The sequence below is a fragment of the Thamnophis elegans genome, chromosome 5, assembly GCF_009769535.1.
Source record: "Thamnophis elegans isolate rThaEle1 chromosome 5, rThaEle1.pri, whole genome shotgun sequence".
Classification (NCBI taxonomy): domain Eukaryota; kingdom Metazoa; phylum Chordata; class Lepidosauria; order Squamata; family Colubridae; genus Thamnophis; species Thamnophis elegans.
The window spans coordinates 92156772-92182935 of record NC_045545.1 but is presented as its reverse complement, the minus strand read 5'-3'; the positions used below and the strand labels follow the sequence as shown (position 1 = coordinate 92182935).

General features: G+C 44.1%; 1 protein-coding gene across 2 annotated transcripts in view; it reads right to left on the bottom strand.

Moving 5' to 3' along the window:
- Nucleotides 1–2232: 2232 nt before the first annotated feature.
- Nucleotides 2233–26164, bottom strand: part of SLC17A9 (solute carrier family 17 member 9) — a 50121-nt gene continuing 26189 nt past the window's right edge. For both annotated transcript variants that reach the window (XM_032217818.1, XM_032217819.1), the window contains exons 2-13: nt 25013–25210; nt 22782–22921; nt 20941–21040; nt 19969–20099; nt 17193–17292; nt 15728–15824; nt 12228–12315; nt 10434–10468; nt 8931–9046; nt 7076–7131; nt 3413–3442; nt 2233–2458 (exon numbers count right to left, since the gene is read on the bottom strand). In XM_032217818.1, coding sequence (XP_032073709.1) covers nt 2295–2458; nt 3413–3442; nt 7076–7131; nt 8931–9046; nt 10434–10468; nt 12228–12315; nt 15728–15824; nt 17193–17292; nt 19969–20099; nt 20941–21040; nt 22782–22921; nt 25013–25210 — 1255 coding nt within the window. In that variant the 3' untranslated portion in view covers nt 2233–2294. The remainder of the gene's footprint in view (nt 2459–3412; nt 3443–7075; nt 7132–8930; nt 9047–10433; nt 10469–12227; nt 12316–15727; nt 15825–17192; nt 17293–19968; nt 20100–20940; nt 21041–22781; nt 22922–25012; nt 25211–26164) is intronic.

The window sequence follows — 26164 nt, the reverse complement described above, 5'->3', positions numbered from 1 at the left end:
ATAATACAACGTTTAACTCTTATCGAGTCACATTTTTTCCCCACTGACTGCAACAACATCACTGGTAGAGTCAGCTAGAGAAACACAGAATGGTATTGGAACCGGAAACCTCAAACAGAGCAAGCTGTTTTGGAAGCAAATATGTAGATGCCATTTTTCGTTTTCGAGTACAGAGAGATCGATAGGCCCGTCCTATGTCTGGAAGACCCAAGATTCTTTTGACCATCATCACAATAGCATCTCTCGGTGTTTAGCAATATGAGAAGCTCACCCCCACTCATGGAACCTGGCTTCCAAATATCTGTAAACGTGCTTCCTCTTTTTCCAACAATCGATAAACACACAAGAGGGTGAAGTTTTAATACCGTGCTAATTTTTCATCCCGAACGAATATAAACACGGATAAGAAACCGAAATCCCGTGAGAATGTAAAGTTTAAGCTAGAGAAGCTTTGTAGATGTATCGGGTAACATCTGCCCTTACTTCAAATCTAATAGATCTGCGGGGCAACGGTTCCAGAAGGTTGACCTAGAGATGCAACTTGCAGATCCAAGGTTCCCATCTCTTGATGTCTTCCCACCTTCTCTTTCATATGAACTTTGAATCTGGATGAAGTTGTTCTTCCAGCAATCAGAATGACGATTCTGGTGGGCATACTCTGGATTTTTTTATGCTGTCCAGATCTATTAGACTTCCCAGGAGGAAGCCCAAGATAGCTGCTTCGTGTCTCATTCATGATATCATAGGAAGATGAGAACATGGAGCTGCTTTAATGGATAGGATATGGATTACAGTCCTATAACCGTAGGACTTTGCATAATCTGCTCCCTCGCTCTCCATTAGGTTGTATTTTGTTCTGGCGTATCCTTCTAGTGGTCTAGAGGGCCACCAACGTTGACAATGGTCTTGGCCACTGGGGTAACAAGAGTTCTAACTTAAAACATCTGAATGACTTTAGGCTATGAAAAACCAATGAGCTATATTGTTGGTTACTGGCCAATCCTCCGCCCCATTGTTTTTTTAAGAGAACTGGTCCAACATTATCGTACAGGTGTACCTAGGTGTTCATAATTGTAACACGGGTATGGATGTTCACCTCTATATAGATACATTACAATGATATGCCAATAATTCATGGGTTTGCAAGATTTCACAGAAGGCCTCAAGAGAAGGAGGAGAACTTGCTGGTCTCAATGGAAATCTGATGAATTCCTTGCCGTTCTTTAGTTCATTGGGTGAGGAGCCTACAACCAGAACTCTGCCAAACTTTGACATGTGTACGTCACCTGAAATGCACAGCTAACTAATGATGAGATCTATCTAAACATCCGAGGAAAAGAAAAGCAAGGAGACCCATCATCAAGGGCTCCTAAAATTATAGAACATGCAGCTCAGACTAAGTCTGGGATTATTTGTGTCCCTGGGACACTCACAATGACTGCTTTGAAACATACGTTAGAATTCTAGATGTTTTTGTTGACGTCCAGGTGATCATCATGAACGTTGGAAAAAATAATTTGTGTGTGTGTGTGTGTGTGTGTGTGGTGGGAGAGATGATGGGTGAATCCTTGCACTTCCTATCACACAGGAAGATAACCAGGAGCAAGCTCTACCACCTAGTTGAATATTTTGGGAGTGTGCCTGTGATGTAACAATGTTTTGCTGCAAAAGACACTGTAGCCAGAGTCAGCATATTGAAACTGCTCCTAAGGTAGGGGTGAAATGCTACAGGTTCGGACCAGTTCACCCGAACTGGTAGTAAAAATGCTACTGGTTCGCCCGAACCGGTAGTAAAAAAAATGCTACCAGTTCAGGTGAACTGGTTTTTCCGATGATCAGCCGGGACACGCCATTCCCCACCCTCGCTGTTCGCTTACCTTTGCAGGTGAACGCACATCGCTACCGAACCGGTAGCAAAGGTGAGTGGATTTCACCCCTGTCCTAAGGTCATCTCACACAAGGGAGCCCGGTCTCTCCAGATATATGGGTTTCTATCATTCCCAACTAGAATAGCCAATATGGGTCCAATGTTGGTTAGAACACCGATACATGGGGGGGGGGGGAAAGAAGCCCCTGTGGGATAATGGAGGAATAGCACCTAATCAAAGAGGTTGAAACACACACCAACCACCACCTGGGAGGAAAAGGTTCGGAGATGGCTAGCAAATCTGGAGCTAACCAGTGAATGCTTGGACTGTTATCATTCCATAGCCAGTATGTTTTTTTTCCTGGGATTCTGCTTTTCATTCTCCGTTTCAAAATCTTGACCCTTCCCTCCAAGTCTGCTGATGTGTTTATAAGTCGATGTAGGCTGGATCCAGGTCCATCCTATGAGCTTCTCCAAAGATGAGGAATGTGCAAAGGCCAAGGGCATTCACAACGGCCACGAGATTGAAAACAGACACCCAGGAGCCTGTGTTTTCGATGAGGTGTCCAGCTAGGTACACACAAATGACACCTGGGTGCAGAGGGAAAACACAAAAGTGAGTGCGCTGTCTCTCTCTCTCTCTCTTTTTTCTTTTCAACAATCTTGGTTCAACCCAGAGATTCTTACTTTGGGCTATTCCGTTGACAACCAACAAGTTTAGATTACTACAACTCGCCCCACCTGGGGCTGCCCTTGGAAACTACCCAGAAACTGCAATAAGTGCAGAATATAGTTGCTCACCCATTAATGGGAGCAGTCTAATGTTGTCGCATTGTCACAGCGGTACCACGAGAGCTGCAGGATTGGGTAGTTTGTTTCTGGGTACAATTCAGGGGGCTGGTTAGAGCTGATACAGCTTGGGGGTTCGGTTATCTTCAAGAACATTTACTCCACCTAGAACAGGGTTTCCCAACCTTGGCCATTTTAAGACCTGCGGACTTCAACTCCCAGAATTCCCCAGCCAGCATACTAATAATAAGGTGTACAGATAATAAAAGGAAGGGGAAAAGATTAAAGAGGATGGGTGAATAATAATACTGCAGCCACACCCTATGGGTTAATATACATCAGGTGTCCAGTTCGGATCTGACCCATGGGGGGCATCCTGGAAAATGTCTACCCATGTCTACCCAATGCGAAGAGGAAACATGCTAGCAGTTTGGGGCGCAAGCTGGCCATGCCCACCCAGCTGGCCACGTTCAGTGAGTGATGTCAAGCTAGCCACGCCCTTCCAGTCGGCTACACCCGCTCAGCCCCTCAAGGTCAACCACAGCCCTGATGTGGCTCTCAATGAATTTGAGTTTGACACCCCTGATATACCTACACTTTTGTGGGGGGGGGGGGATTCCCTTAGTAGTCAACTTGTTATTTCTTAACTGTGGGCTGAAATCTTATTCCATAGTCCATCCAGTTGGTCCTAGGAATACAAATATAGCTGAGAAGCTATTAGGGGAATGATGAATTGTCTGAAACACCATAACATACCCAGTAAAGCGCCACCTGTGTTTGCCACACCTAAGGAAAGATAAAGAAAGAAGGTGATGTGTAAATTCACAAGTATTTGATATCCTTCCACTCATATCGTTTCTGTCATCTCTGCCTCCATCAAGGACACCGCCATCTCCCTGAGAGTTTGAACAGTTTCTTCCTCTCAATTGAAAGGAAAATTTATCCTTCTACTTTTTCTTCAGGGAATTACTTCTCTTCCCCTTTTTTTAATCAGGGTGTTTCCTCGAATGGTTATAATTCCTCTCCTTTTGGCCCTACAAATAGTCCTGAATCTTTTTTTGCTACCCTCAAGCCATCCCTGATAATCTACATACTGTTAAAACTCTCTTGTCCATTTGTAACCTTCAACTGAGGGATAAGGTGTATCACAAGAGCAACAATTTTTGAATCCATTGTTTGGCCGACACAAAAGAGAATTGTGTTTCGCCAGCTCTTTTTCACTGAAATCCCTCTGATTAAAATCATCAGGAGAGAAAGGATGTTTCTCTATGATGTATTTATTTATTTATTTTATTTTAGTTACTTAGTTTGTCACTCATGTACAAGATAACAGAAATAAGAATAAACATAAATAAGAACACAGGATTCTGTGGTGAACAGAGGAGTGGAGGACTCGTCTCGTGAAATATCCCTGGACTCGCTCACTTGTGTTAATGGACAGTGCAGATTCCAGTATAATGGAGAAGAACTGTATTCGAGAATTGGTCTAGCAAAGGTTTTGTATGCCCTAATTTGCAGTACAGTATTACCGGAGAAGAAGCTTCGCAAGATTAGGTTAACAACTCTTAATGCCTTTCTGGCAATGCTGTTACAGTGATCTCTGGCTCACTCTTTCATTGTTTCCATTCATTCCTTCATTCATTCAGTGACGTTCATTCACACCCTGCAGGAAAATGTGTGTCATTCATATCTTAAGGCATAATATAAGGAAGGCAGGTGTGTATTCCTTTTGTGGCTTCACAAAGATTAGTTCACTTATTCAAGCTCTCTAATTATTCTCAGTCCATGATAATTACCGACCAAGATGTCTAAAGGGTTGTTTTAATGGACCCAATAATCTGTGCTAATCCAGATTTTCAAAGAAAGTCAGAACCTTTGCAATTACAAAAAAATTGGTATCAAGGCTAAATGATGGTCTCTTTCTGGCAATTTTGCCTTCAGATGGTATTTTGTGGTGATATGATTAGGCTGATTTTTTCCTGACTGGGTACAAACCAAGGATCTCAGAAACAGCTAACAGAATACAATACAATACAATAGCAGAGTTAGAAGGGACCTTGGAGGTCTTCTAGTCCAACCCGCTGCGTAGGCAGGAAACCCTATACCATTTCAGACAAATGGCTATCTAACATCTTCTTAAAGACTTCCAGTGTTGGGGCACTCACAACTTCTGGAGGCAATTTCTGTTCCACTGATGAATTGTTCTAATTGTCAGGAAATTTCTCCTCAGTTCTAAGTTGCTTCTCTCCTTGATTAGTTTCCACCCATTGCTTCTTGTTCTGCCCCATACGATGATCTCAAAAGCTAAGCAGGGTTAAGCCAGGTTAGCATTTGGATGGGAGCAGAGGTGGGTTCTTACAGGTTTGCATCGGTTCAGTGGAACCGGTAGGGGAAATGGCAACGGTGTCTCTGAACCGATAGGGACGGCATGCTCACCACGCCCCTGAACCGGGTCCCCCTTTTTTTGACCTTTTTCAATGTGTGAACTGGAAAAACAAATATACGCCAACGGAAGAAAACGTGATTAAAAAAAGTACTGAAGTGCGCTAAAATGGACAGACTCACAAAAGAACTAAAAGACAAAGAGGAATCTGAGTACTACTTAGTATGGAATCTGTTGTGGCCTGGCAGGAGCCATTGGAGCTGCCACCAGACTCTGACAGCGAGGGGTCTTATGAGTCGACCCTGGAGAAGGTGGAGGACCCTGGACAGGGTTCCGACTCCGAGCAGGGCGGGGAGAGACTGGTTGGCCACCACGTGGCGCCTGAGCCTTGGATCAGTGGGGAGGAGACAAGAGTGAGTGATCCAGAAAACACCTGTGAGTTGTTCCGGGATGCACGCCATCGAAGGGCTACTCAGCGTCAAGAACAACTGTGTAATTACAGGAGGTGATTACACTCAGCTGATGCTCATTAAGATCCTCTCCTGATTATAAAAGAGACTGCTTGTGCCACGCCCTTCTTGCAGAAGTCAACGTTAAGGACTAACGAGAAACAAACTCGGCAGGCTGGATTGCTGCCAGAGTTTGTTTGCATTGCTGCCAAGGTTTGTAGGACTTGCTGCCAGAGTGCTTATCTCTTTGTTTATGTGGCTTGCAGCTAACGAGAGTCTGGACTGATTAAAAAACATTCTCATTTACGTTGGTTTCGGCTTTCGTTCCTGGACGGAGAAGGGGGGGGGGTCAGAACAGGAATCTATGGTACAAATGGCTAGAGTAAAGAGGTAAAGAATAGGAAAGCAATAATGGGGGGGGGAAGATCAAGAGGGCAGAAAATAAATACATGAATAATACATACGTAATTAAGCAGAATTAACAAGTCGGGAAAAATATAAGATAGAGTGTATATAAAAATAGTACGAAATAAGAAATATAAGAGAATCAAAATGTACATATAAGATGAATTGTAAGGAACCAATAGAGATAAAAGATATGTAAATATATAGAGAGAGAAAAATACGGTATTTTTCCCTCAAAAGAGGCTGAAAATCTGGGTGCTTCTTATACACTGAATACAGCATTTTTTTGCCCGCCGAAACCCCGTCCCCTTCACCACAATGGCCATGCATAGCTTTTAGGAGGCTTCCAGAGTGCTCCCGGAGGCTTGGGAGAGCAGAAATGAGCAGAAAATGGGCTGTTTTTTGCTCAATTGTGCCCCCCGTAGCCCCCAAGAGCACTCTGAAAGCCTCCTAAAAGCTATCCATGCCCTTTTTTTGACAATTTTTTGCGAAAAACGGGCCATTTTTTGCTTGTTTTTGGCCCCACCCCCTCAGGAGCACTCTACAAGCCTCCTAAAGGCTATTCATGCCCTTTTTTTAATTAAAAAAAATGGGTGAAAAACTGGCCGTTTTTGGGAGGTTTGCAGAGTGCAAAAACTTTTTTTTTCTTAATTTGCCTCTTCAAAACCTTGGTGCATTTTATCCTCCGGTGCGTCTTATACTCTGAAAAATACGGTAGATAGATATAGAAGTATAAGGTATATATGTATGGGTAAAAGAAACATAATGGATATTTAAAAGATGTAAAAGTGTTGCAAAGATGATAAAAATGTATATTAGAAATAAAAATTTCTAAAAATTAAAAAATAAATGTTCTGCGCATGCGCAGACCTCTTTATAGGCAAAATTGCACACACGCCAAACGGACAGTAATGCCCGGAAGAAACCCACCCCTGGATGGGAGCCTAATCAGGAATCCCAAGGCATAATCTTCCCTGGGAAATTGGGAAAACACTTTATTTATTTTTTATTTATTTTTATTAAATTTATAGGCCGCCCAATCCCCAAGGACTCCGGAAATGGAAAGTCAACTCCATAATTGTGGCCAGGTAAACTATATGGACACAATTGTGAAGTCTTCAGAGTCCCCTGCTTAACTTGAAATATATATTGTAATAGGGGAAAAAAACAATTTTTGCTCACCGAACAATAAACCCGCACACGAAGGAGCCAGATCCTGAATATTGACTGAGATTCCACTGTAGAAAAAAAAAATAAAGATGTTTTACAACCGAAACTCAATTAGCTGTTAAATTGGCAGCATTTGGAATGAGTTAAAACATTTGATTGTTGTGTTTGTAGGCCTCTGGGTTGAGTACCTTTGTAGCAGGAAGTATGTAGCTTTCCTTAACTCAAAAGAAGGTTAATCTTAATTATCATGCTACCAATGGGCCCTAAGACCTTTTGCTATTTCTAATGATCACTGATCACTTATACTACTAATGCCCCTCTTGTTTCTCTCTTTGTCACTTCAATTGGGTGAAATGATGCATGATAGGCCAACCGTTTTTTTAATCAAAGTTTAACTGTTTAACTGTTTATTTCATTTGTATGCCGCCCTTTTCCCCCGAGGGGGACTCAGGGCGGCTCACAACTCAAAACAAGGGAAGGGGGGGATACAAACAATTTGACAACAACACAACAAAACATAATTTAAAAGCGCAACAATCATACCATTCAAGATAGGGGCACGGTTCTTTAGCCCCAGGCCTGTCGGAACAGCCAGGTTTTAAGGGCTTTGCGGAAGGCCAGGAGGGTGGTGAGGGTGCGAATCTCCACAGGGAGTTCGTTCCAGAGGGTCGGAGCAGCCACAGAGAAGGCTCTCCTCCGGGTAGTCGCCAGTCAACACTGGCCAGCGGATGGAATTCGGAGGAGGCCTAGTCTGTGGGATCTAATCGGTCTGGTGGAGGTAATTGGCAAAAGTATCTCAAATGGGCTAGTTTAAAGGATCTAAAATCCATTGCTCCCTTGGGATTTTCAAGGATCTTCAGACCAGTTGTATTGAGAACATTGTAACCAATGCAGCAAAGCTGCAGTCAGCTGCGGCCATGTGGTCGTGATTTGTGACACTTCCTGCTGGCTTTCCACAAAGAAAGACATTGGGGAAGCCAGCAGGAAGTCAGAGCTCGCTCCTGCTGCCAATGCTTTTTTGCCCATTCAAGATCAGAAAGATCTTCGGTTTGGGGTAAGGATATATCTCTGAAATGATGACCCAACAAGTCAGGGAGATGAATAGTTGTCTGACACATCTATTCATCTCACTAGCTTCACTAGCAGTGGTGGCTCTTCCATCCCAAGGAACGGCCCATGGATTTCCACTGCTCTCCTCTCCTCTGCCTTATGCGCATCCATGCATCAGGCACTGGACCCAGTTCCCCCTCTTCCTCAACAGCCACCTCCAGACCTGGGGGCTGTTGACTCTCCATCTGAGGGCTGACGGACTACCAAGGCTCCGCCCTTCCCCCCCCCCTCTCTCTGCCAGCTCCATTCCTTCTTCCTCTCAAATTACCTTGATGCTGACCCTGACTCCCACGCTGCCCCCTCCTCTGATTCAGCTGCTGGAGGGGCCGGCGGCCAACAAGCCACCATCAGAGGTGGTATTCAGCAGGTTCTGACCAGTTCTGGAGAACCAGTAATGGAAATTTTGAGTAGTTCGGAGAACTGGCAATTGCCACCTCTGGCTGGCCCCCATCTATTCTCTTCCTCCCGAGTCCCAGCTGATCGGGAGGGAATGGGGATTTTGCAGTAAGCTTCCCCTGGAGTGGGAGGAAATGGGGATTTTACAGTATCCTTCCCCTGCCACCCCCACCAAGCCACCCCCACCAAACCATGCCACGCCTACCAAGCCACACCCACAGAGCTGGTAGTAAAAAATTTGAACACTGGCCCCAACAATTGTACCTACGTTTTTCATACTCTGCAACTTTAACACACATGGACTTCAACTCCCAGAATTCCCCAGCCAACATGTTTTACATTTAGAAGTTGTGGTGTTTACCTGTGGTTGAAAGTCTGAAGTCCAATACTGGCTGAGGCGAAGGCTACTGCTTGGCAAAAGCTGGTGGAGTAACCTATCCCTAAGGCGAAAAGACTGGATACCCCAGATCCGATGACCTCAAAGGAAATCAAAAGACATAATTTTCGTTAATATACACGTTATTATATACATACAAATACATATACATATACATATACATATACATATACATATACATATACATATACATATACATATACATATACATATATATATATCAATTGTGCTGATAAATAAATAAAGGGAGACTAGTATAGATCTATTTCAAGCTATTTAGCTCTCATCAGCTAGCCATACTCTTACTGGAAATTGAGCTGATGAGAGCTAAATAGCTTGAAATAGATCTATACTAGTCTCCCTTTATTTATTTCGTGGCACGCCAAAACCGCGGTAGACTAAAGCGTGCCGGACGAAAGCGCGTACGTAACGTCATCAGCAGCGCGACAAATAAAATAAAAAATAAATTAAATTAAAATTAAAATTAAATTAAAGCAAGCCGATTCACATAAAGGTAAGGGTTAGGTTTAGGTTTAGGTTTAGGTTTAGGTTTAGGTTTAGGTTTAGGTTTAGGTTTAGGGTTAGGTTAAGGGTTAGGGTTAGGTTTAGGGTTACGTTAAGCGTTAGGGTTAGGGTTAGCGTTAGGTTAAGGGTTAGCGTTAGCGTTAGGTTTAGGGTTAGGTTAAGGGTTAGGCTTAGGGTTAGGTTTAGGGTTAGGTTTGGGGGGGGTTAGGTTTAGATTTACGCATTAATTTTAAGTTTACCGCTCACAGCGTGCTGTTTTCGTCGCGCTGTGATGACGTCACGTACGCGCTTTCGTTGAGCGCGCTTTAGTCTACCGCGGTTTTGTGGTGGAACCATTTATTTATCAGCACAATTGCAACACAAATGTAACAAGGCAACATTAAAAAAAAAGGCTTTCTGCCTGGATGGCTCCCAGAGTGAGCCAATAGACAGAAAAGGGAAGCAGTATGCTCCCTCCCATATTTGGGCATACCAGGGGTTGTCTCACACACACACACACACACACACACACACACAAACATATATACATGGATGCTATGGGGAAATATATATATATATTTCCCCCATAGCATATATACACCATTTCACTGGTGTCCGATTCTAAGCAGGTCTCTGAAACAGGAATAAGCTTAAAGACTGAAGGTAAGATAAATCTAACAATCTAATACCGGAAATAACTCCCCAAGCACCAAAGCATCCAGCAAAGTGTAATGCAGAAGAGATTGGAACATAGGTAGCTTTCGATGTATGACCACAATGGAGCCCAAAATTTCTGCTGCAGTGGGACAGTTATTAATTTACCCCATTTTTCTTGGCACAAGAATGCCCTATGAGTTAAGAATACCAAAATATCACAAGGGGTCCATTTATCATTGGCACCCATGGAGATATAACCTTTCGTTCGTTCTCGGTAACAATATTGAAATATTTTCTCCCTCTTACCTGCATAAATTTACGAGCAGTGATCGGTTTGCATCCTGAAAGCAGAAAGAGAAACAATCAGCTAACCAGGACAGACCCATTTTTCTTTACTGGAGGGAGAGGAGGACAGATTGCCAGCAATTTTGGTTGGCCACACAACTTGCAACAGGCTTTTTTTTTTTAAAGAATAAACCACATATGTTTAAAGTTGGGTTAAAAACTTCAATCAGGAGTATTTCTATTCTGTTTTTTAGGGGGGGAGGGTGGAACCAATGGATTGATCATGTACCGCTAAATCAGTATTGATTCTTAGCTACCATATAGATAGATTTTTCTCTCCGGATTGATTTAAAAACAAAAAAGGAAAATAATTCTGGCAGGTGCAAATAACTAGGGCTGTGTATCCTTTTTAGAGATGTAGTTGCTTAAAGAACTCTTGAGATGTGCCAGATTTATACCACCTGTTAGGGACGTAGCCCTAGTCTTGGCTTGGCAATGTATATGTATAAGCATAAGCCACGATTGTAACAAATGTATCTGTTACTTTAAATGTAAGAGAGGTAATTGGATGCTGTTGCTTTAAGCAGCCATAAAAGGAGGAAGGAAGGAGTACGGAATTTTCCCTGATGCTCCTTGATTCTCCTGATTGTTACTGATTGTTACTGTATGAGCTTACTATTTGAAGAGAAGACTGTGTATTGGATGGTGGCTAGTCTGTATAGTAGTTACCTGTCTACATGGTGAATTGTGAGTTGAGCAACTGTAACATCAACGCATTGTAAATAGACTGTGTATATCAGAGGTGGGTTCCTACCAGTTCGCACCAGTTCGGTAGAACTGGTTCGTCAAATCTACTGAACCGGTTAGAAGAGGTTCCACCAGAAAGCAGGCCACACCTACAGAAGAGGTTCCAAATTTTTTTGAAACCCACCACTGACAGAGAGAGAGAGAGAGAGGGAGGGAGGGAGGGAGAGAGAGAGAGAGAGAGAGAGAGAAAGAAAGAAAGAGAAAGAGAAAGGAAGGAAGAAATAAAGAAATAAAGAAAAAAAGAAAAAAAGAAAAAAGAAAGAAAAAGTGAGAGAGATGAAAGAAAAAAAGGAAAAAGGGACAGAGAGACAAAAGGAAAGAGAGAGAGAGAGAGAGAGAGAAAGAAAGAAAGAAAGAAAGAAAGAAAGAAACAAACAAACAAACAAAGAAACAAAGAAAGAAAGAAAACACATGGCCGGCAAGCCACTCCCACCAGGTCACATGACTGGCAAGCCACTCCCACAAAGGAGGCCACACCCACAGAGTAGGTTCAAAAAAATTTTGAAACTCACCACTGGCGTATATACTTCAAGACTGCTTATAGTCTGTTTCGGAGACTATTTATCCTATTTTTGTTACGCAAGTAAAGCTATTATTTGTTTTACCTTCGGTGGCTGTGACTGACTATTCAGCGGCTTATTCATTACTAACTTCTGCTGCAGAACTCTAATCCCCTAACGGGGATAGACTTAACACCACCCACATATTTTGATGGCGCAATGTGGAACTGCATTGGAAGTGCTGCAAAGCTTTTAGTGAAAACCATGTTTAATTCTCCTTTGCCTTTAATATTTGTCATATCCTACCTTTAATCTACCCTTCCTTACCCCAGTTTAGAAGCAACACTTTGCACACTTTGAAGTGCCCAAGAAGTAAATATTAAGGAGAGAAGCCTTAAACCACCGCAAAACCAACCATATTTTTCCCCCAACCCTGAATAGTAACAGCATGTCGCTGTTGTGTTGTGAATTGGACAACACAGAATTAAAGGAACCAAGAATAAAATACCTTGACTGATGCATTGATCGGAGAGGAATCCAGCAAACAAACTGATTGGAATTGCCACCAGCCAAGGAATGACATTAAAAATCCAGCCCTGGAAAAAAAGATACCGCAGAAATAAGTATCTGTAGAGCCTCCATGATCAGAAAAGAATCAGCTATAAAGATTTAAAACAGGGGTCAGAGGTGGTATTCAGCTGATTTGGACCAGTTTGGACGAACCGGTAGCTCTAGCGATCAGTTGGCCCAGGGGTGGGTTCCTGCCAGTTCTAAGCTCTTCTATAGAAGAGGTTCCACAAATCTACAGTGCCGTTTAGAACCGGTTCCAGCTCCCCCCCCCCGCCCGTCCGCACATCATCAAGATGAAGAGCGAGAGGAGGAATTCTGGGAGTTGAAGTCCACAAGTCTTAAAGCTGTCAAGTTTGAACACCCCTGGGGTTTTTTTTTCCTAAAGGTTTAGGAGTGCAAGGGTCTTGTAACTTGACAGCTTTAAGACTTGGCACACTTCAATGCCAGAGTTCCTGAGTCAACATGACTGGAGGAGGAATTCTGGGAGTTGAAGTCCACAAGTCTTAAACCTGTCAAGTTTGAACACCCCTGGGTTTTTTTTTTCTAAAGGGTTAGGAGTGCAAAGTTCTTGTAACTTGACAGCTTTAAGACTTGTATGAATATTTGAGTTAAAACGCTTGAGTTAACATGAATTATGTTTGTTGACTGTGGAAGAGATGCACAAAAGTCTATTTGTAATCAACTGATACACTTTCTATAGCATGTAAAGAAGGATGTTGTATTTGTTTTAAATTAAAAATTAAAAAATTTTAATAATAAAAAAAGACTTGCGTGCTTCAAATGCCAGAGCGTTGTTAAGTGAGTTTCACCACATTTTACAAGTTGGCCATGCCCACCCAGTCACATGGCCCGCAAGCCACTCCCACAAAGCAGGCCACACCTACAGAAGAGGTTCTAAAAAAATTTGAAACCCACCACTGAGTTGGCCCCTCCCACCTGTATCCGCTCTATCCTGTCCTTTTATTTCTTGCTTTCTAGCTCATCTCAATCATTCAGCCCAGCTGATTCCCCACCACCACCTCACTGTTCTACTTAACGTTGCTGACTTGGAAGTTAAGCAGCTAAGCTTCCAAAGGCTCCATTTTCAGCGCTGCACGCAAAGCACGCACTCACCGAACCACTTGTTAAACATACCATCACTGTCAGGGATGTCCAATCTTGGCAACTTTTTAGACTTGTGGGTTTCAATTCCCAATTCTGGGAATTGAAGTCCACAAATCTTAAAGTTGCCAAGGTTGGACACTCCTCCTTTAAAGCATTAACTAGGTTGACTAAGTAACACCAAATCGTTTCTAATTCCTACTGATCATGGATTTTCTTCCTGACCACCGATCCCTTAACCTGGTTAAGGTCTTCTCTCATGAGTTCACTCATCACTCGTCTAATGGAGTCCATTCACTTTGCTGTCGGTTTGTCCTCTTCTCTTATCTTCCACCTTTCTCAACATCAGAGCTTCCTCCAGAGAGTTGAGTCTTCACATAATGTGTCCAAAGCAGAGGTGGGTTGCTCCCGGTTCAGCCAAACCGGTAGTGGAATTCAGGCCTGGGTCGCAGAACCGGCAGCGACCCAGGCCTGCCACGCCCCCGAACCTGTTCCCTCGCCGCCGCCATTTTGTTCTCTAGTGACTGCATGTGCGCAGTTTACTGTAAATTGTTCTATGCATGCATGAAGAACAATTTACAGTGAACAGCGCACGCACATGGGGGTTGCAAGCCGGTAGTAAAACCTTGGTCCAAAGTACCGGTAGGACAATTTGATTTTGGTCATTTGTGCCTCAATTATGAATTCTGTTGATTTATTCGATGATCCATTCCAGTGGTGGGTTGCAGGCGGTACGGCCTGCTACGGGCATACCGGAGCCTGCCTGGAGCACCGGATGCCATTCCAGTACGGTGCTCCAGAGGGCCCGCCTGCCCGCCAGAGCTCCTTATCTGTCTTTTAAGGCTTCTGCGCTTCCGCACACGTACATGGCACATAAAAAGCACCTGCACAATGTTCCGCGGAGCAGCTGGAGCATCACAGAGGCTCACAGAGACGCTAAGACGCATGCCCATGTGGACACCACTGGGCCCGTTCCAACCGTTCCAGTTGGAACGTGATCCAGAACCCTCCCCTGATCCATTCCTTTGCAGTTGTTAAGTGAATCTGGCTTCCCCCTTGACTTTGCTTGTGAGACGGTCGCAAAAGGGGAATCACATGACCCAGGGACATTGCAGCCATCCTAAAGAGGAGTCAGTTGCCAAGTGCCCCAATTTTCATCACACGGCCATGGGGGAATGCTGCAATGGTCATAAGTGTGAAAAATGGTCATAAGTCCATTTTTCAGTGCCCTTGTAATTTTGGTCACTAAGTGAACTGTGGGTAAGTCAAGGACTTGTAAATGAAATAATTAAAATACATGCACAAATCAGTGACGGAGGGCAAATTGTGATAGCTTTTTTTGACCAGGAGTGCTAAAAATCATTATTCTAATCTAGAAGAATCTGAGTTGCTGAAAAGTTCCACTTGTATGACTGTATTCATACCCTATGGCAAAAAAGGCCATGTCATTTGCCAGTCTGACCACTAGGGGCTGCTACTCCACCACAACAAGGATTGCTATCCAAATTTCAATTTACAGCCACTGTTGTCTTCATGCTTTACTAATCTTAAGTAAAGGCAAAGTAGAGGGAAACTCCAAACTCCTGAAAATCATTTGCCTAGTTTTCACCACTGACATTTATGCTTATTTGCACCCAGGGTACCATAAAAAGGAAGGCAACTCCAACACAAGATGCTTTTAATCGATCAGAATTAAGCTGGAAGGGACCTTAGTGGTCTTCTAGTCCAGCCCCCTGCTCAAGCAGGAGATCCTATACCATTTCGAACAAATGACTATACAATACAATACAATAGCAGAGTTGGAAGGGACCTTGGAGGGCTTCTAGTCCAACCCCCTGCCTAGGCAGGAAACCCTATACCGTTTCAGACAAATGGCTATCCAACATCTTCTTAAAGACTTCCAGTATTGGGGCTTTCACAACTTCTGGAGGCAATTTCTGTTCCACTGGTTAATTGTTCTAACTGTCAGGAAATTTCTCCTCAGTTCTAAGTTGCTTCTCTTAACTAGTTTCCACCCATTGCTTCTTGTTCTACCCTCAGGTGCCCTGGAGAATAGCTTGACTCCCTCTTCTTTGGGGCAACCCCTGAGATATTGGAACACTGCTATCATGTCTCCCCTAGTCCTTCTTTTCATATCCTGGTTTTGCTTTTCGTTCTTCAAAAATCCCCAAGCTCCATGAATGTGCTTTGAGCATCCCAAACCCCCAGAGGACATGTTCCCAAGGCCCCTTTCCAGCTCTATCCCGATTGGTCGATTCTCTTGAAGAAGGCAAAGTTTACTCCGGGGGGTCGAGGAAAATCTCTTTTCCCGTGTTCTCGTGAAGGAGATGCGCTTACCTTTGAATCGGGAAAGGTTTCGCTGAAGAAAGTGGGTAGCCAGGAGAGCAGGGTGAAGAAGGTGCTCGCCGCACACAACTGCGCCACAATCACCGCCCTGGGGAGACCCATTAGCAGGTTCAGAGGAGCAACATGTTCTCAAGAACTTTATGGTCTTCCCCGCCATCGCTTTTAAGCAAATCGCTCCATCAATTAAGTGAATCATGCAGTGGTTGCTGTAATGGCTGTAAGCCTGAGGAGCGATTGGGAATCCCTTTTTATAGTGTGGTTATAGCTTCGAACAGCTGTTAAATGAAAGGTTGTAAGTAAAGGACTACCTGTATGTGATTTTCCCTCCCTTCCTCCCTCCTTCCTTGCTTTCCTCTGTATTCCTTCTTTTTTCCCTACCCGCTTCCTTCCATCCTTCTTTCCTCCCTCCCTCCTTTCTTGCTTCATTCCCTCTTCCTTCCTTTTTCACTCCTTCCTTCTTCCCTTCCTTTCTCCCTCCCTTCTGTCCTTCCTTCCTCCTTCCTTCCTTCCTTCCTTCCTTCCTTTTGTCTTCCTTTTCCTATCTCCCTCCTCCCTTTCTCCTTCCTTGCTTCCTTTCGTCTTTCTCCCTTTTCCTATCTCCCTCCTTCCTTCCTTCTTCCCTTCCTTCCACCCTCACTCCCTTCTGTCCTTCCTCCCTCCTTCCTTCTTATCCCCTTTCTTCCTCCGTTCCTTGCTTTCTTTCATGTTTCTCCATTTTCCTGTCTCCCTCCCTCCCTTCCTCCCTCCTTCCGTGCTTCCTTTCATCTTCCTCCCTATTCCTATCTCCCTCCTACCTTCCTTCTTCCCTTCCTTCCTTCCTCTCTCTTCTGTCCTTCCTCCCTCCTTTCTTCTTATCCCCTTCCTCCTTTCCTTGCTTTCTTTCATCTTTCTCCCTTTTCCTTTCTCCCTCCTCCCTCCTTCCTTCCTTGCTTCCTTTCATCTTCCTCCCTTTTCCTTTCTCCCTCCTTCCTTGCTTCCTTTCATCTTCCTCCCTTTTCCTTTCTCCCTCCTTCCTTGCTTCCTTTCATCTTCCTCCCTTTTCCTTTCTCCCTTCTTCCTTTCTTCCTTTCATCTTCCTCCCTTTTCCTTTCTCCCTCCTTCCTTGCTTCCTTTCATCTTCCTCCCTTTTCCTTTCTCTCTCCTCCCTCCCTCCCTCCTTCCTTGCTTCCTTTCATCTTCCTCCCTTTTCCTTTCTCCCTCCTTCCTTCTTCCTTCCTTCTTCCTATCTACTTCCTCCCTCCCTCCCTTCTCCAGAAGGAATGAATAAGCAGGAGAGTACAGCCATCAAGACCTCGTTCTGATATCACCACAGCCATCCCAAAGATGGGACTCAAAATTTCCGTTAGGAATTTGTTCATTTTCAAGGGAAACAAAGCAGTTTAAGGAACCTGATTAGAAAAATCCCTAAACTGTGACAGTTGAACAAATTGGAAATGCTAACAGGACAGGAACTTACCAAACGGGAGGCTTTCTGAATATTTTTCTCCAAGACACTTTGGTTGGTTTGGAGGATAAGGAGAGACCCTTTGCCAACTCGTGTAGTGAGACTTTTATTTCTGCAAAATATAAACCGGTACGTGGTTATAAATAGTAAAGTACAAAACCCAGGAATTTGGGAGGAGAGATTTTGCACATCCTGTTATAGGAAGTTAGCACCCACCTCTCTCCTAGAAAAATGAAATATTTTGGAAACATTAAAAGGACAGAAATTTCCCCCTAAAAAGAAGGCAGAAACTCAGCCATTCCACCTTTGTCAATGGGCCATTAAGGCTTGAGCCAGTCTATTTTACATAACAAAGATCTACCTCCTTCAGGCAGAGCCATAACAGGAATTGCCCAAAGCCCTTTCATTACATCATCACCCAGCAACAGCTCAACCAAGCTTGGGACTCAAAAAACAGACAGCCTACAAAGTTAGCTAAGAACCCCGCCCCTTGGGAGTCTGACAGCCAATGGGATACATTTCTTACACAGGTACAGGAAGCTCTAAGGCGGGGCCCAGGAGAGGGTATAAAACTCAGGCACTCTCAGCATCTCTTCTCTTTTTTCTTCAAGATCTTCAAGGCATGTGAACAGAGGTGGGTTCCTACCAGTTCGCACCTATTCGGTAGAACCGGTTCGTCAAATCTACCGAACCGGTTAGAAGAGGTTCCACCAGTGGACCCGGAAAGCAGGCCACACCTACAGAAGAGGCTCCAAAATATTTTGAAACCCACCACTGCCACACACACACACACACACACACACACACAGACTGATACAAAGAGAGAGAAAGAGAAAGAAAGAAAGAAAGAAAGAGAGTGAGAGAGTGAGAGAGAGATGAAAGAAAAAAAAGAAAAAAGGGACAGAGAGACAAAAGGAAGGAAAAAGAGAGAGAAAGAGAGAGAGAAAGAAAGAAAACACAGGGCCGGCAAGCCACTCCCACAAAGGAGGCCACACCCACAGAGTAGGTTCCAAAAATTTTTGAAACCCACCACTGCATGTGAACCCCCTTTCCCCCAGGACCTCAAACCATGTGTTCCTGTCCACCATTAAAAACCATCTTTCCAAGTGGCCTCCATATTTCCAGGGTCTTCCTCCCCACTTGGAACTGAACCCAGATGGACATTTCTTCCAACATAACTAAGCAATTTAGCTGGTTGAGCAAGCACTTAAAAGGAAGCCTTAACTGACTATGAAAAAGACATAAAGCCACCTATTTCCCACAACACACTAGGAGATCAATGTAAATGCACCAGCAGTTAAGAGTCCTGCAATCTTTTAATTTTAGTTCCATAACTAGTAATTACTTTCTGTCGCTGCATCATGTTGAGCAGATCTCCAAAAGGGGATTCCTCTGGATTATCAAAAGCAAGGAGAGCCAGGGTGCACTCCATCTCCATCAGACACTCCCGACTCTCTTCTCCTTGTTGTAAAAGGACAGAATATTTCCCCTAAAAGGGAGGCAGAAACTCAGGCCACCACCCGCCACCTTTGTCAACGGGCCATTAAGGCCTGAGCCAGTCTACTCTACATAACGAAGATCTACCTCCTTCAAGCAGAGCCATAATAGGAATTGCCCAAAGCCCTTTCATTACATCATCACTCAGCAAGGCTCAACCAAGCCTGGGATTCAGGATAGCCTACAGAATTGCCCCTGCATGACCCCATGGGAGTCTGACAACCAATAAGAACACAAGCTGAAATTCAAAAGCCCAGAGAGGGTATAAAACCAGGGACTCTCAGCATCTTTTCTCTTTTTTTTCTTCTTCACCCAACATCTTCAAGGCATGTGATCCTGTCCACCATTAAAAACCATCTTTCCAAAGAGCCACCATGTTTCCAGTGTCTTTCTCCCCACTTGGAACTGAACCCAGAGGGACATTTCTTCCAATACTGTGTTCGTAGTATTTAGCAGAATCCTGCCCCTCCCAGAACTGCAATCGTAAATGGCTCTTCAGAGACAAATGAACCACTTCCAGAGAGAACTAGTTTGCTACAAAAGATACAGGGAACAATACTAGCACAATTGGTTCTAATCAATTGCAAAGCAAGAAATCTGCAAAGTAGAGGTAAGCTATACAGGAGTCAAAAAGGTACAACAGGGATCCAGGCAAAATCCTACATGTGTTATTTATTAGGTTAAGCAGAGAGAGAAGCCAGGCTAAGGGTCCAAATAGCATCCAGAAGCTGTGGATGCTTCATCACTGGAGGTTTTTAAGAAGAGACTGGACAGACACTTGTCTGAAATGGTATAGGATCTCCTGCTTGAGCAGAGGGTTGGGCTAGAAGACCTCCAAGGTCCCTTCCAGCACTATTTTCATTGAGTAAAAGTATCTTGTGTTCACAGTTGCCTTCCTTTTTACGGCACCTATCTTTAGACAGAGATAGATAAGGATGGGTGGATGGATGGATGGATGGATGGATGGATGGATGGATGGGGTGGATGGATGGATGGATGGATGGGTTGATTGATGGACGGAGGGACGGACAGGCAGGCAGGCAGGCAGGCAGACAGACATATCAGACATAGGACACAGAGAGAGAGATTAACCAGTGGAACAGAAGTTGCCTCCAGAAGTTGTGGGTGCTTCATCACTGGAGGTTTTTAAGAAGAGACTGAACAACCGCTTGTCTGAAATGGGATAGGATCTCCTGCTTGAGCAGGGGGCTGGACTAGAAGACCTCCAAGGTCCCTTCCAGCTATTCTGGATTGAGCGCTGTCCTATAGATGGGGGGGAGGATTTACTTACCCTTTAGAGGCAAGATGAATTTACACATGCAGTACACCCAGAGCAAGGTAAGCAGGCCTGTAAGATAGAAGACGCTTTCCCATCCATACCAGTCAAGCAGGAGGGAGCCAGCTGCCCCCATCACCAATGTCCTAAAAGGGAGAGAGAGAGAGAGAATTAGGACGGCACAACAGAATTGGCAGACCAGAATCTACGTGGCAAGTGGCCAGGTGGAGCCCGAGTGAGGGGGTCAAACGTATCATGAGTTTCGTATCTCCCTTCATGCCCACGAGAGATCTAAGCCTGCCCAGCTTGAATTTCAATGACTCTTATCTGCCGCCAATTTGTTTTGACTATTATCAAGAGCCGTGATGGTGCAGTGGTTGGTATGCACTACTGCGAGCTACTTCTGCTGCCTGCCGGCTGCCTGCACTTCAGCAGTTCGATCCTGACTGGCTCAAAGTTGACTCAGCCTTCCATCCTTCCGAGATTGGTAAAATGAGGAGCCAAATTGTTGGGGGCAATAGGCTGACTCTGTAAACCGCTTACAGGGGGCTGTGAAGTACTGTGAAGCCGTATATAAGTATAGGTATAAGGTATATAAGAAGGGGGAGTTCCGTCTCTTCTTGAAAGCCTCCAGTGATGAAGCTCCCGAAACTTCTGAAGGCAAGCGGTTGATTGTTCTCACTGTCAGAAAATTTCTCCTAATTTCTAGGTTGAATTTCTCCTCGATCAGTTTCCATCCATTATTCCTTGTCTGGCCTTAAAGTGCTTTGGAGAATAGCTTGACTCCCTCTTCTTTGTGGCAACCCCTGATATTGGAAGACTGCTATCATGTCACCCCTAGTCCTCCTTTTCATTAAACTAGACATACCCAGTTCCTGCAACCGTTCTTCACATGCTGAGCCTTCAGTCCCCTAATCATCTTTGTTGCTCTTCTCTGCACTCTTTCTAGAGTCTCAGCATCATTTTTATAATGTGTGAGAAACTCACCCAAACTGAGAGCCAGTTCCAACTGTGCTGTAAGTCAATGCTCGTTCACTCTCTTGTACTTTCTGGGAAAGCAGACTAGCCAAGGCGGGAAAATAAACTCCTAATAAAGTGGACAGAAGAACAGGAAACAGAAAGAAATCCCATTATAGGTATTCCTCAACTTACACCATTCATATGAGCCACGGTGGTGCAGTGGTCAAAGTGCAGTACTGCAGGCTACTTCTGCTGACTGCCGGCTGCCTGCAATTTGGCAGTTCGAATCTCAGCAGGCTCACGGTTGACTCAGCCTTCCATCCTTCCGAGGTGGGTCAAATGAGAACCCGGATTGTCGGGGAAAATAGGCTGACTCCGTAAACCTCTTAGTGAGGGCTGTAAAAGCACTATGAAACGGTATATAAGTCTAAATGTTATTGCTATTATTGTTCTGAAATGAACAGTTCCACCTCTAGGAACTGAAATAATAAGAGACCTATTTTAACTAATTATTTTAAGTGCTATTGCTGTGGCTATCACTTTTTGCGACCTTCTGACAAGCAAAGTCAATGAGGAAGTCAGAGGACCCTTAATAGCTTAACAAGCGCGGGGATTCACTTAACAACTACATCAAGAAAGGTCATAAAATGAATGTATGATGGACAAGGACAATGATGAACATAAGCATACTCGATGGATGATTGGCGGGATTATACATAATTGAAAGTGATGTATAAATATAAACAGCTAGTAAACTCTTTTACACTGTAAAAATATTCAGAATGAGATAAGTGATTACATACAGGTATATTGTTATTAAACAGACAATCAAGAATGTAAGGGAATTAGGTTCGTTGAAAAGAAATAAATATGAATCGTAATTGAATATATGTTGTACAATGAAAGTGAGGTATCTAGTTATATTAGACAAAAATCTGTGATTGTATACGTAATTGAAAATATGGATGCATATATATGAATTGAAATGTTCAATCACTACTTGGATTAGCAATGGGAAACTATTTCTGGAGTTGAATATGCCACACTATAAGTATTGTATATTCTATGGATGATTAATATTAGCGGTAACTTGAACACATAATGCTCAATGATAATGATGTATTTAGTTATGTTTGATGGATAACCAGTGATCTTATTTTTAGTTGTAAAAACTGATGCACAAAAGTTTGTAACCAAATGACATGCTTGATGAAATTGAGGAAAGTTTTTTATATGTGTTGCTTTGTTTTTGTTGGTTTTAAAAATAAAAATATATATTAAAAAAAATATGGATGCAGAAACGCTTGTAACCAAACGACATGCGGTATGTAATGGATGAGAATTTTTTAATGTTGTTTTTTATGTTTAAAAATTTTTAAAATTGCAAAAAAAACCCAAAAAACAAAAAAAGAAAGGTCGTAAAATGGGACAAACCCCACTTAACAACTGCCTCGCTTAGCCACGGAAATTTGGGGCTCAGTTGTGGTCGTAAGTCAAGGACTACCTGCATCCTTTTCCTGTGGCAGCAAACTTCTACCATAGCCAATGCAGGGGATTTAAAATGTTGCGTCATCCCTATCAACGTGAAATAGCAATAGCACTTAAGATTTATCTACTGCTTCACGGTGCTTTCCATCCCTCTCTAAGCGGTTTACAGAGACAGCCTATTTTCCCCGACAATCTGGGTTCTCATTTTGCCCATCTTGGAAGGATGGAAGGCTGAGTCAACCTTGAGCCGGTCAGGATCAAACTCCCGACAATGGGCAGAGTTAGCCTGCAATCTTGCCTTCTAGCCACTCCTCGTAATAATAGTCACCGTTATTCCAATTCCTCTGGTGAGTCAAGCGTTTGGAAACAGATTGTCTCACCTTGCAACAGTCCCATCAGGAAGCGCGTGAGGGTCATCAGGGTCAGGTGGGCGGAGCTTGAGGCAATGAGCAGGGGCGTGATGGCGGTGATGGATCCCCAGGCTGAGGCGGAGAGGAGAAGGACTTTCTCCCCTCCTATCCTGAAAGACAGTTAGGACGTTGGTCAGCAAGAGTGTTGAAAGCACACCAAAATTGCTTGTTGACCAGTGGTGGGATTGCAAATCATTTCCTACCGGTTCTATGAGAGCGGGCTTCGGGCGTGTGCACAGCACTCAAAAACCGCCCTCAAATTATACACAAATTATAAACTAACACGATCAGCAGCATTTAAAGAAAATATATACAAAATGTTTTGTCGTTGCCATTTACCACCAACAAGATTGGCTAAAATGTACCCAGACATGAAGCCGACCTGCTGGAAGTGTAAAAAAGTACAAGGGACTTTTTATCACATATGGTGGACCTGCCCGGAAACACAAAAATATTGGACAAAAATTTGGAAATGGGTGCAAGAAATTACAGGAGAACAAATAAAATACAAACCCGAAATATTTCTGCTGGGAATAATCAAAGGGAAATAAACAAAGAAAATTAAGTACATATTAACACATCTGCTAACTACAGCTAGAATAGCATTTGCCCAATGCTGGAAACAAAATAATACCCCCTCGGACGAATTAGTGATAAAAAAAACTTTGGATTGTGCAGAGATGGACAAATTAACACTGAAATTAAAAGATAAAGAAGAGTCAGAATATTATGAAATTTGGAACAATTGGTACAAATGGCTGCAAAACAAGAATAAAATTAATTAAGCCAAAAAACAATATATATAAATATATATAGAACTGTGTATAAAGGTGTGTAAATATAGAAGCGAAATATTATATACATGTACAGATATGATGATATAATGACTGTAAGGTGTTGCAGAAGGGAAAAAATAATAAACAAATCTGCTTAAAAAAAAACAAAGACTGCTCTCAGTGTCAGCGCTGGTGAGTGGAGCTGTTGTTTAGCTCAGCTGAGGCGCAGCCATCCGTTCTGGCGTGTGAATCAGCTGAACTAAAAAAAACAAGGGAATATAGGACAGGGAATGGCGGGGGCGGGAGGGCGGGGCCAGCCAGAGGTGGTATTTGCCGGTTCTTCAAACTACTCAAAATTTCCGCAACCAATTCGCCTGAACCAGTCTGAACCGGCTGAATACACCTCTGTTGTTGACCCTTCCTTCAGGACAGGGGTCTCCCAAACGTGGCTGATTGAAGACTTGTGGACTTCAACTCCCAGAATTCCACGATGGCTAGCTAGGGAATTCTGGGAGTTGAAGTCTAGAAAATCTCAAAGTTGCCAGGTTGGGAGACCCCTGGTTTAGTATCGAGATTAAAAACAGCAAGTGGGCATGACGCTAGGTGCTTGCAGAACTAAAGAAGCTTCTTGGATCAGAAGCAAAAGGTCTTCAAAGAAAAACCAGAAAGTCCCGTTGCCTCTTGAAAAAAAAAGCACCTTCGGGACAACCGTGATCTGGATGATTGAGAATCTCAGTCGTAGAAAAGGTGCACGCATCAAAATCCTCTCAGAAGGAATAAATGTGTCCTATGTGTCCCGTGATTTAAGCATGGGATTAATCCCTCCGAAATGAAATTTTGCTTGCATGATTTTATGTGCCATCCCATTACAGGGTTATTTTTAAGAAACCAGGTTTATCTCTTCATCGTGCATGGATATTATCTATCTATATATAAAAATGGCTCTGTGTGTGTGTGTGTTCCAGCATAGCTCTGGAACGCCTCAAGCAAACCAATTTCAACCAAACTTGGTACCCAGGTGACTTAGTCTCTGGAAACAAATACTCTGGGGATAAGACCCCCTTAACACCCCTCGGTGTGTGTGTGTGTCAGTGGTGGGATTCAAATAATTTAACAACCGGTTCTCTGTCCTAATGACCGCCTAGGTAGGCAGGGCTGAGGGCTCGGTGGTCATGTGACTGGGTGGGCGTGGCCAACTCATTGTCACTCACATCAATGGGCACTTCAACTTAGCTGTTACTCGGGAGCCCGTTTTCACAGGCAAAGCACTCGAGCCCCCACAGGGGCCCCCAACAGGTGTGATGTCGAGCTGGCCATGCCCTCTGGCCACGCCGCCCGTGCCCCCTGGGGGTCAGACACAACCCTGATGCGGCGCTCAGTGAAATCGCGTTTGACACCCCTGATTTAACGTAATATTGTTCATACCGGTCACTCAAGTGGCCTCCGACAACTTGGGTCAGGCAATAACCCCAAAAGAAGCTGCTCAACACAATTCCGGATTGTTTCTTGTCCCAGTCAAAGCGAGAGCTCATGGTGACCACGCAGATGGGCATTAGGACCCTGGCGCAGTAAAGCAGGCAGGTTCCCAGCAGGAGCATCGTGGTCCATAATCGGGATTCAGGCCTGTTAATATCAGAAGACAGAGAATATTAGCATGTTATGTATTTAGGTACCTCGGTCAAATAGTACAGTCCTAAAAAAACAAAAAACCTCCATCCTGTAGGACAGGGGTGTCAAACTCAAGGCTTAGTTCTGGCCCAGGGGGGGCTGCCCTAGAAATAGCAAAGGACTGGCTTGCGGTGCTGCTGGTAGTGAAAACAGAGCTCGTGAGGGTTGCATGCAGCCCTCTCAACAATGGTGGGATTCAAAAATTTTACTACCAGTTCCGTGGGTGTGACTTGGTGGGCGTGGCAGGGGAAGGATACTGTAAGGATACTGCAAAATCCCCATTCCCTCCCCACTCCAGGGTAAGGATACTGCAAAATCCCCATTCCCTCCCCACTCCAGGGTAAGGATACTGCAAAATCCCCATTCCCTCCCCGCTCCAGGGTAAGGATACTGCAAAATCCCCATTCCCTCCCCGCTCCAGGGTAAGGATACTGCAAAATCCCCGTTCCCTCCCCACTCCAGGGTAAGGATACTGCAAAATCCCCGTTCCCTCCACACTCCAGGGGAAGGATACTGCAAAATCCCCATTCCCTCTCCACTCCAGGGTAAGGATACTGCAAAATCCCCATTCCCTCTCCACTCCAGGGTAAGGATACTGCAAAATCCCCATTCCCTCCCCACTCCAGGGCAAGGATACTGCAAAATCCCCATTCCCTCCCCGCTCCAGGGTAAGGATACTGCAAAATCCCCGTTCCCTCCCCGCTCCAGGGTAAGGATACTGCAAAATCCCCGTTCCCTCCCCACTCCAGGGGAAGGATACTGCAAAATCCCCATTCCCTCTCCACTCCAGGGTAAGGATACTGCAAAATCCCCATTCCCTCCCCACTCCAGGGTAAGGATACTGCAAAATCCCCATTCCCTCCCCACTCCAGGGTAAGGATACTGCAAAATCCCCGTTCCCTCCCCACT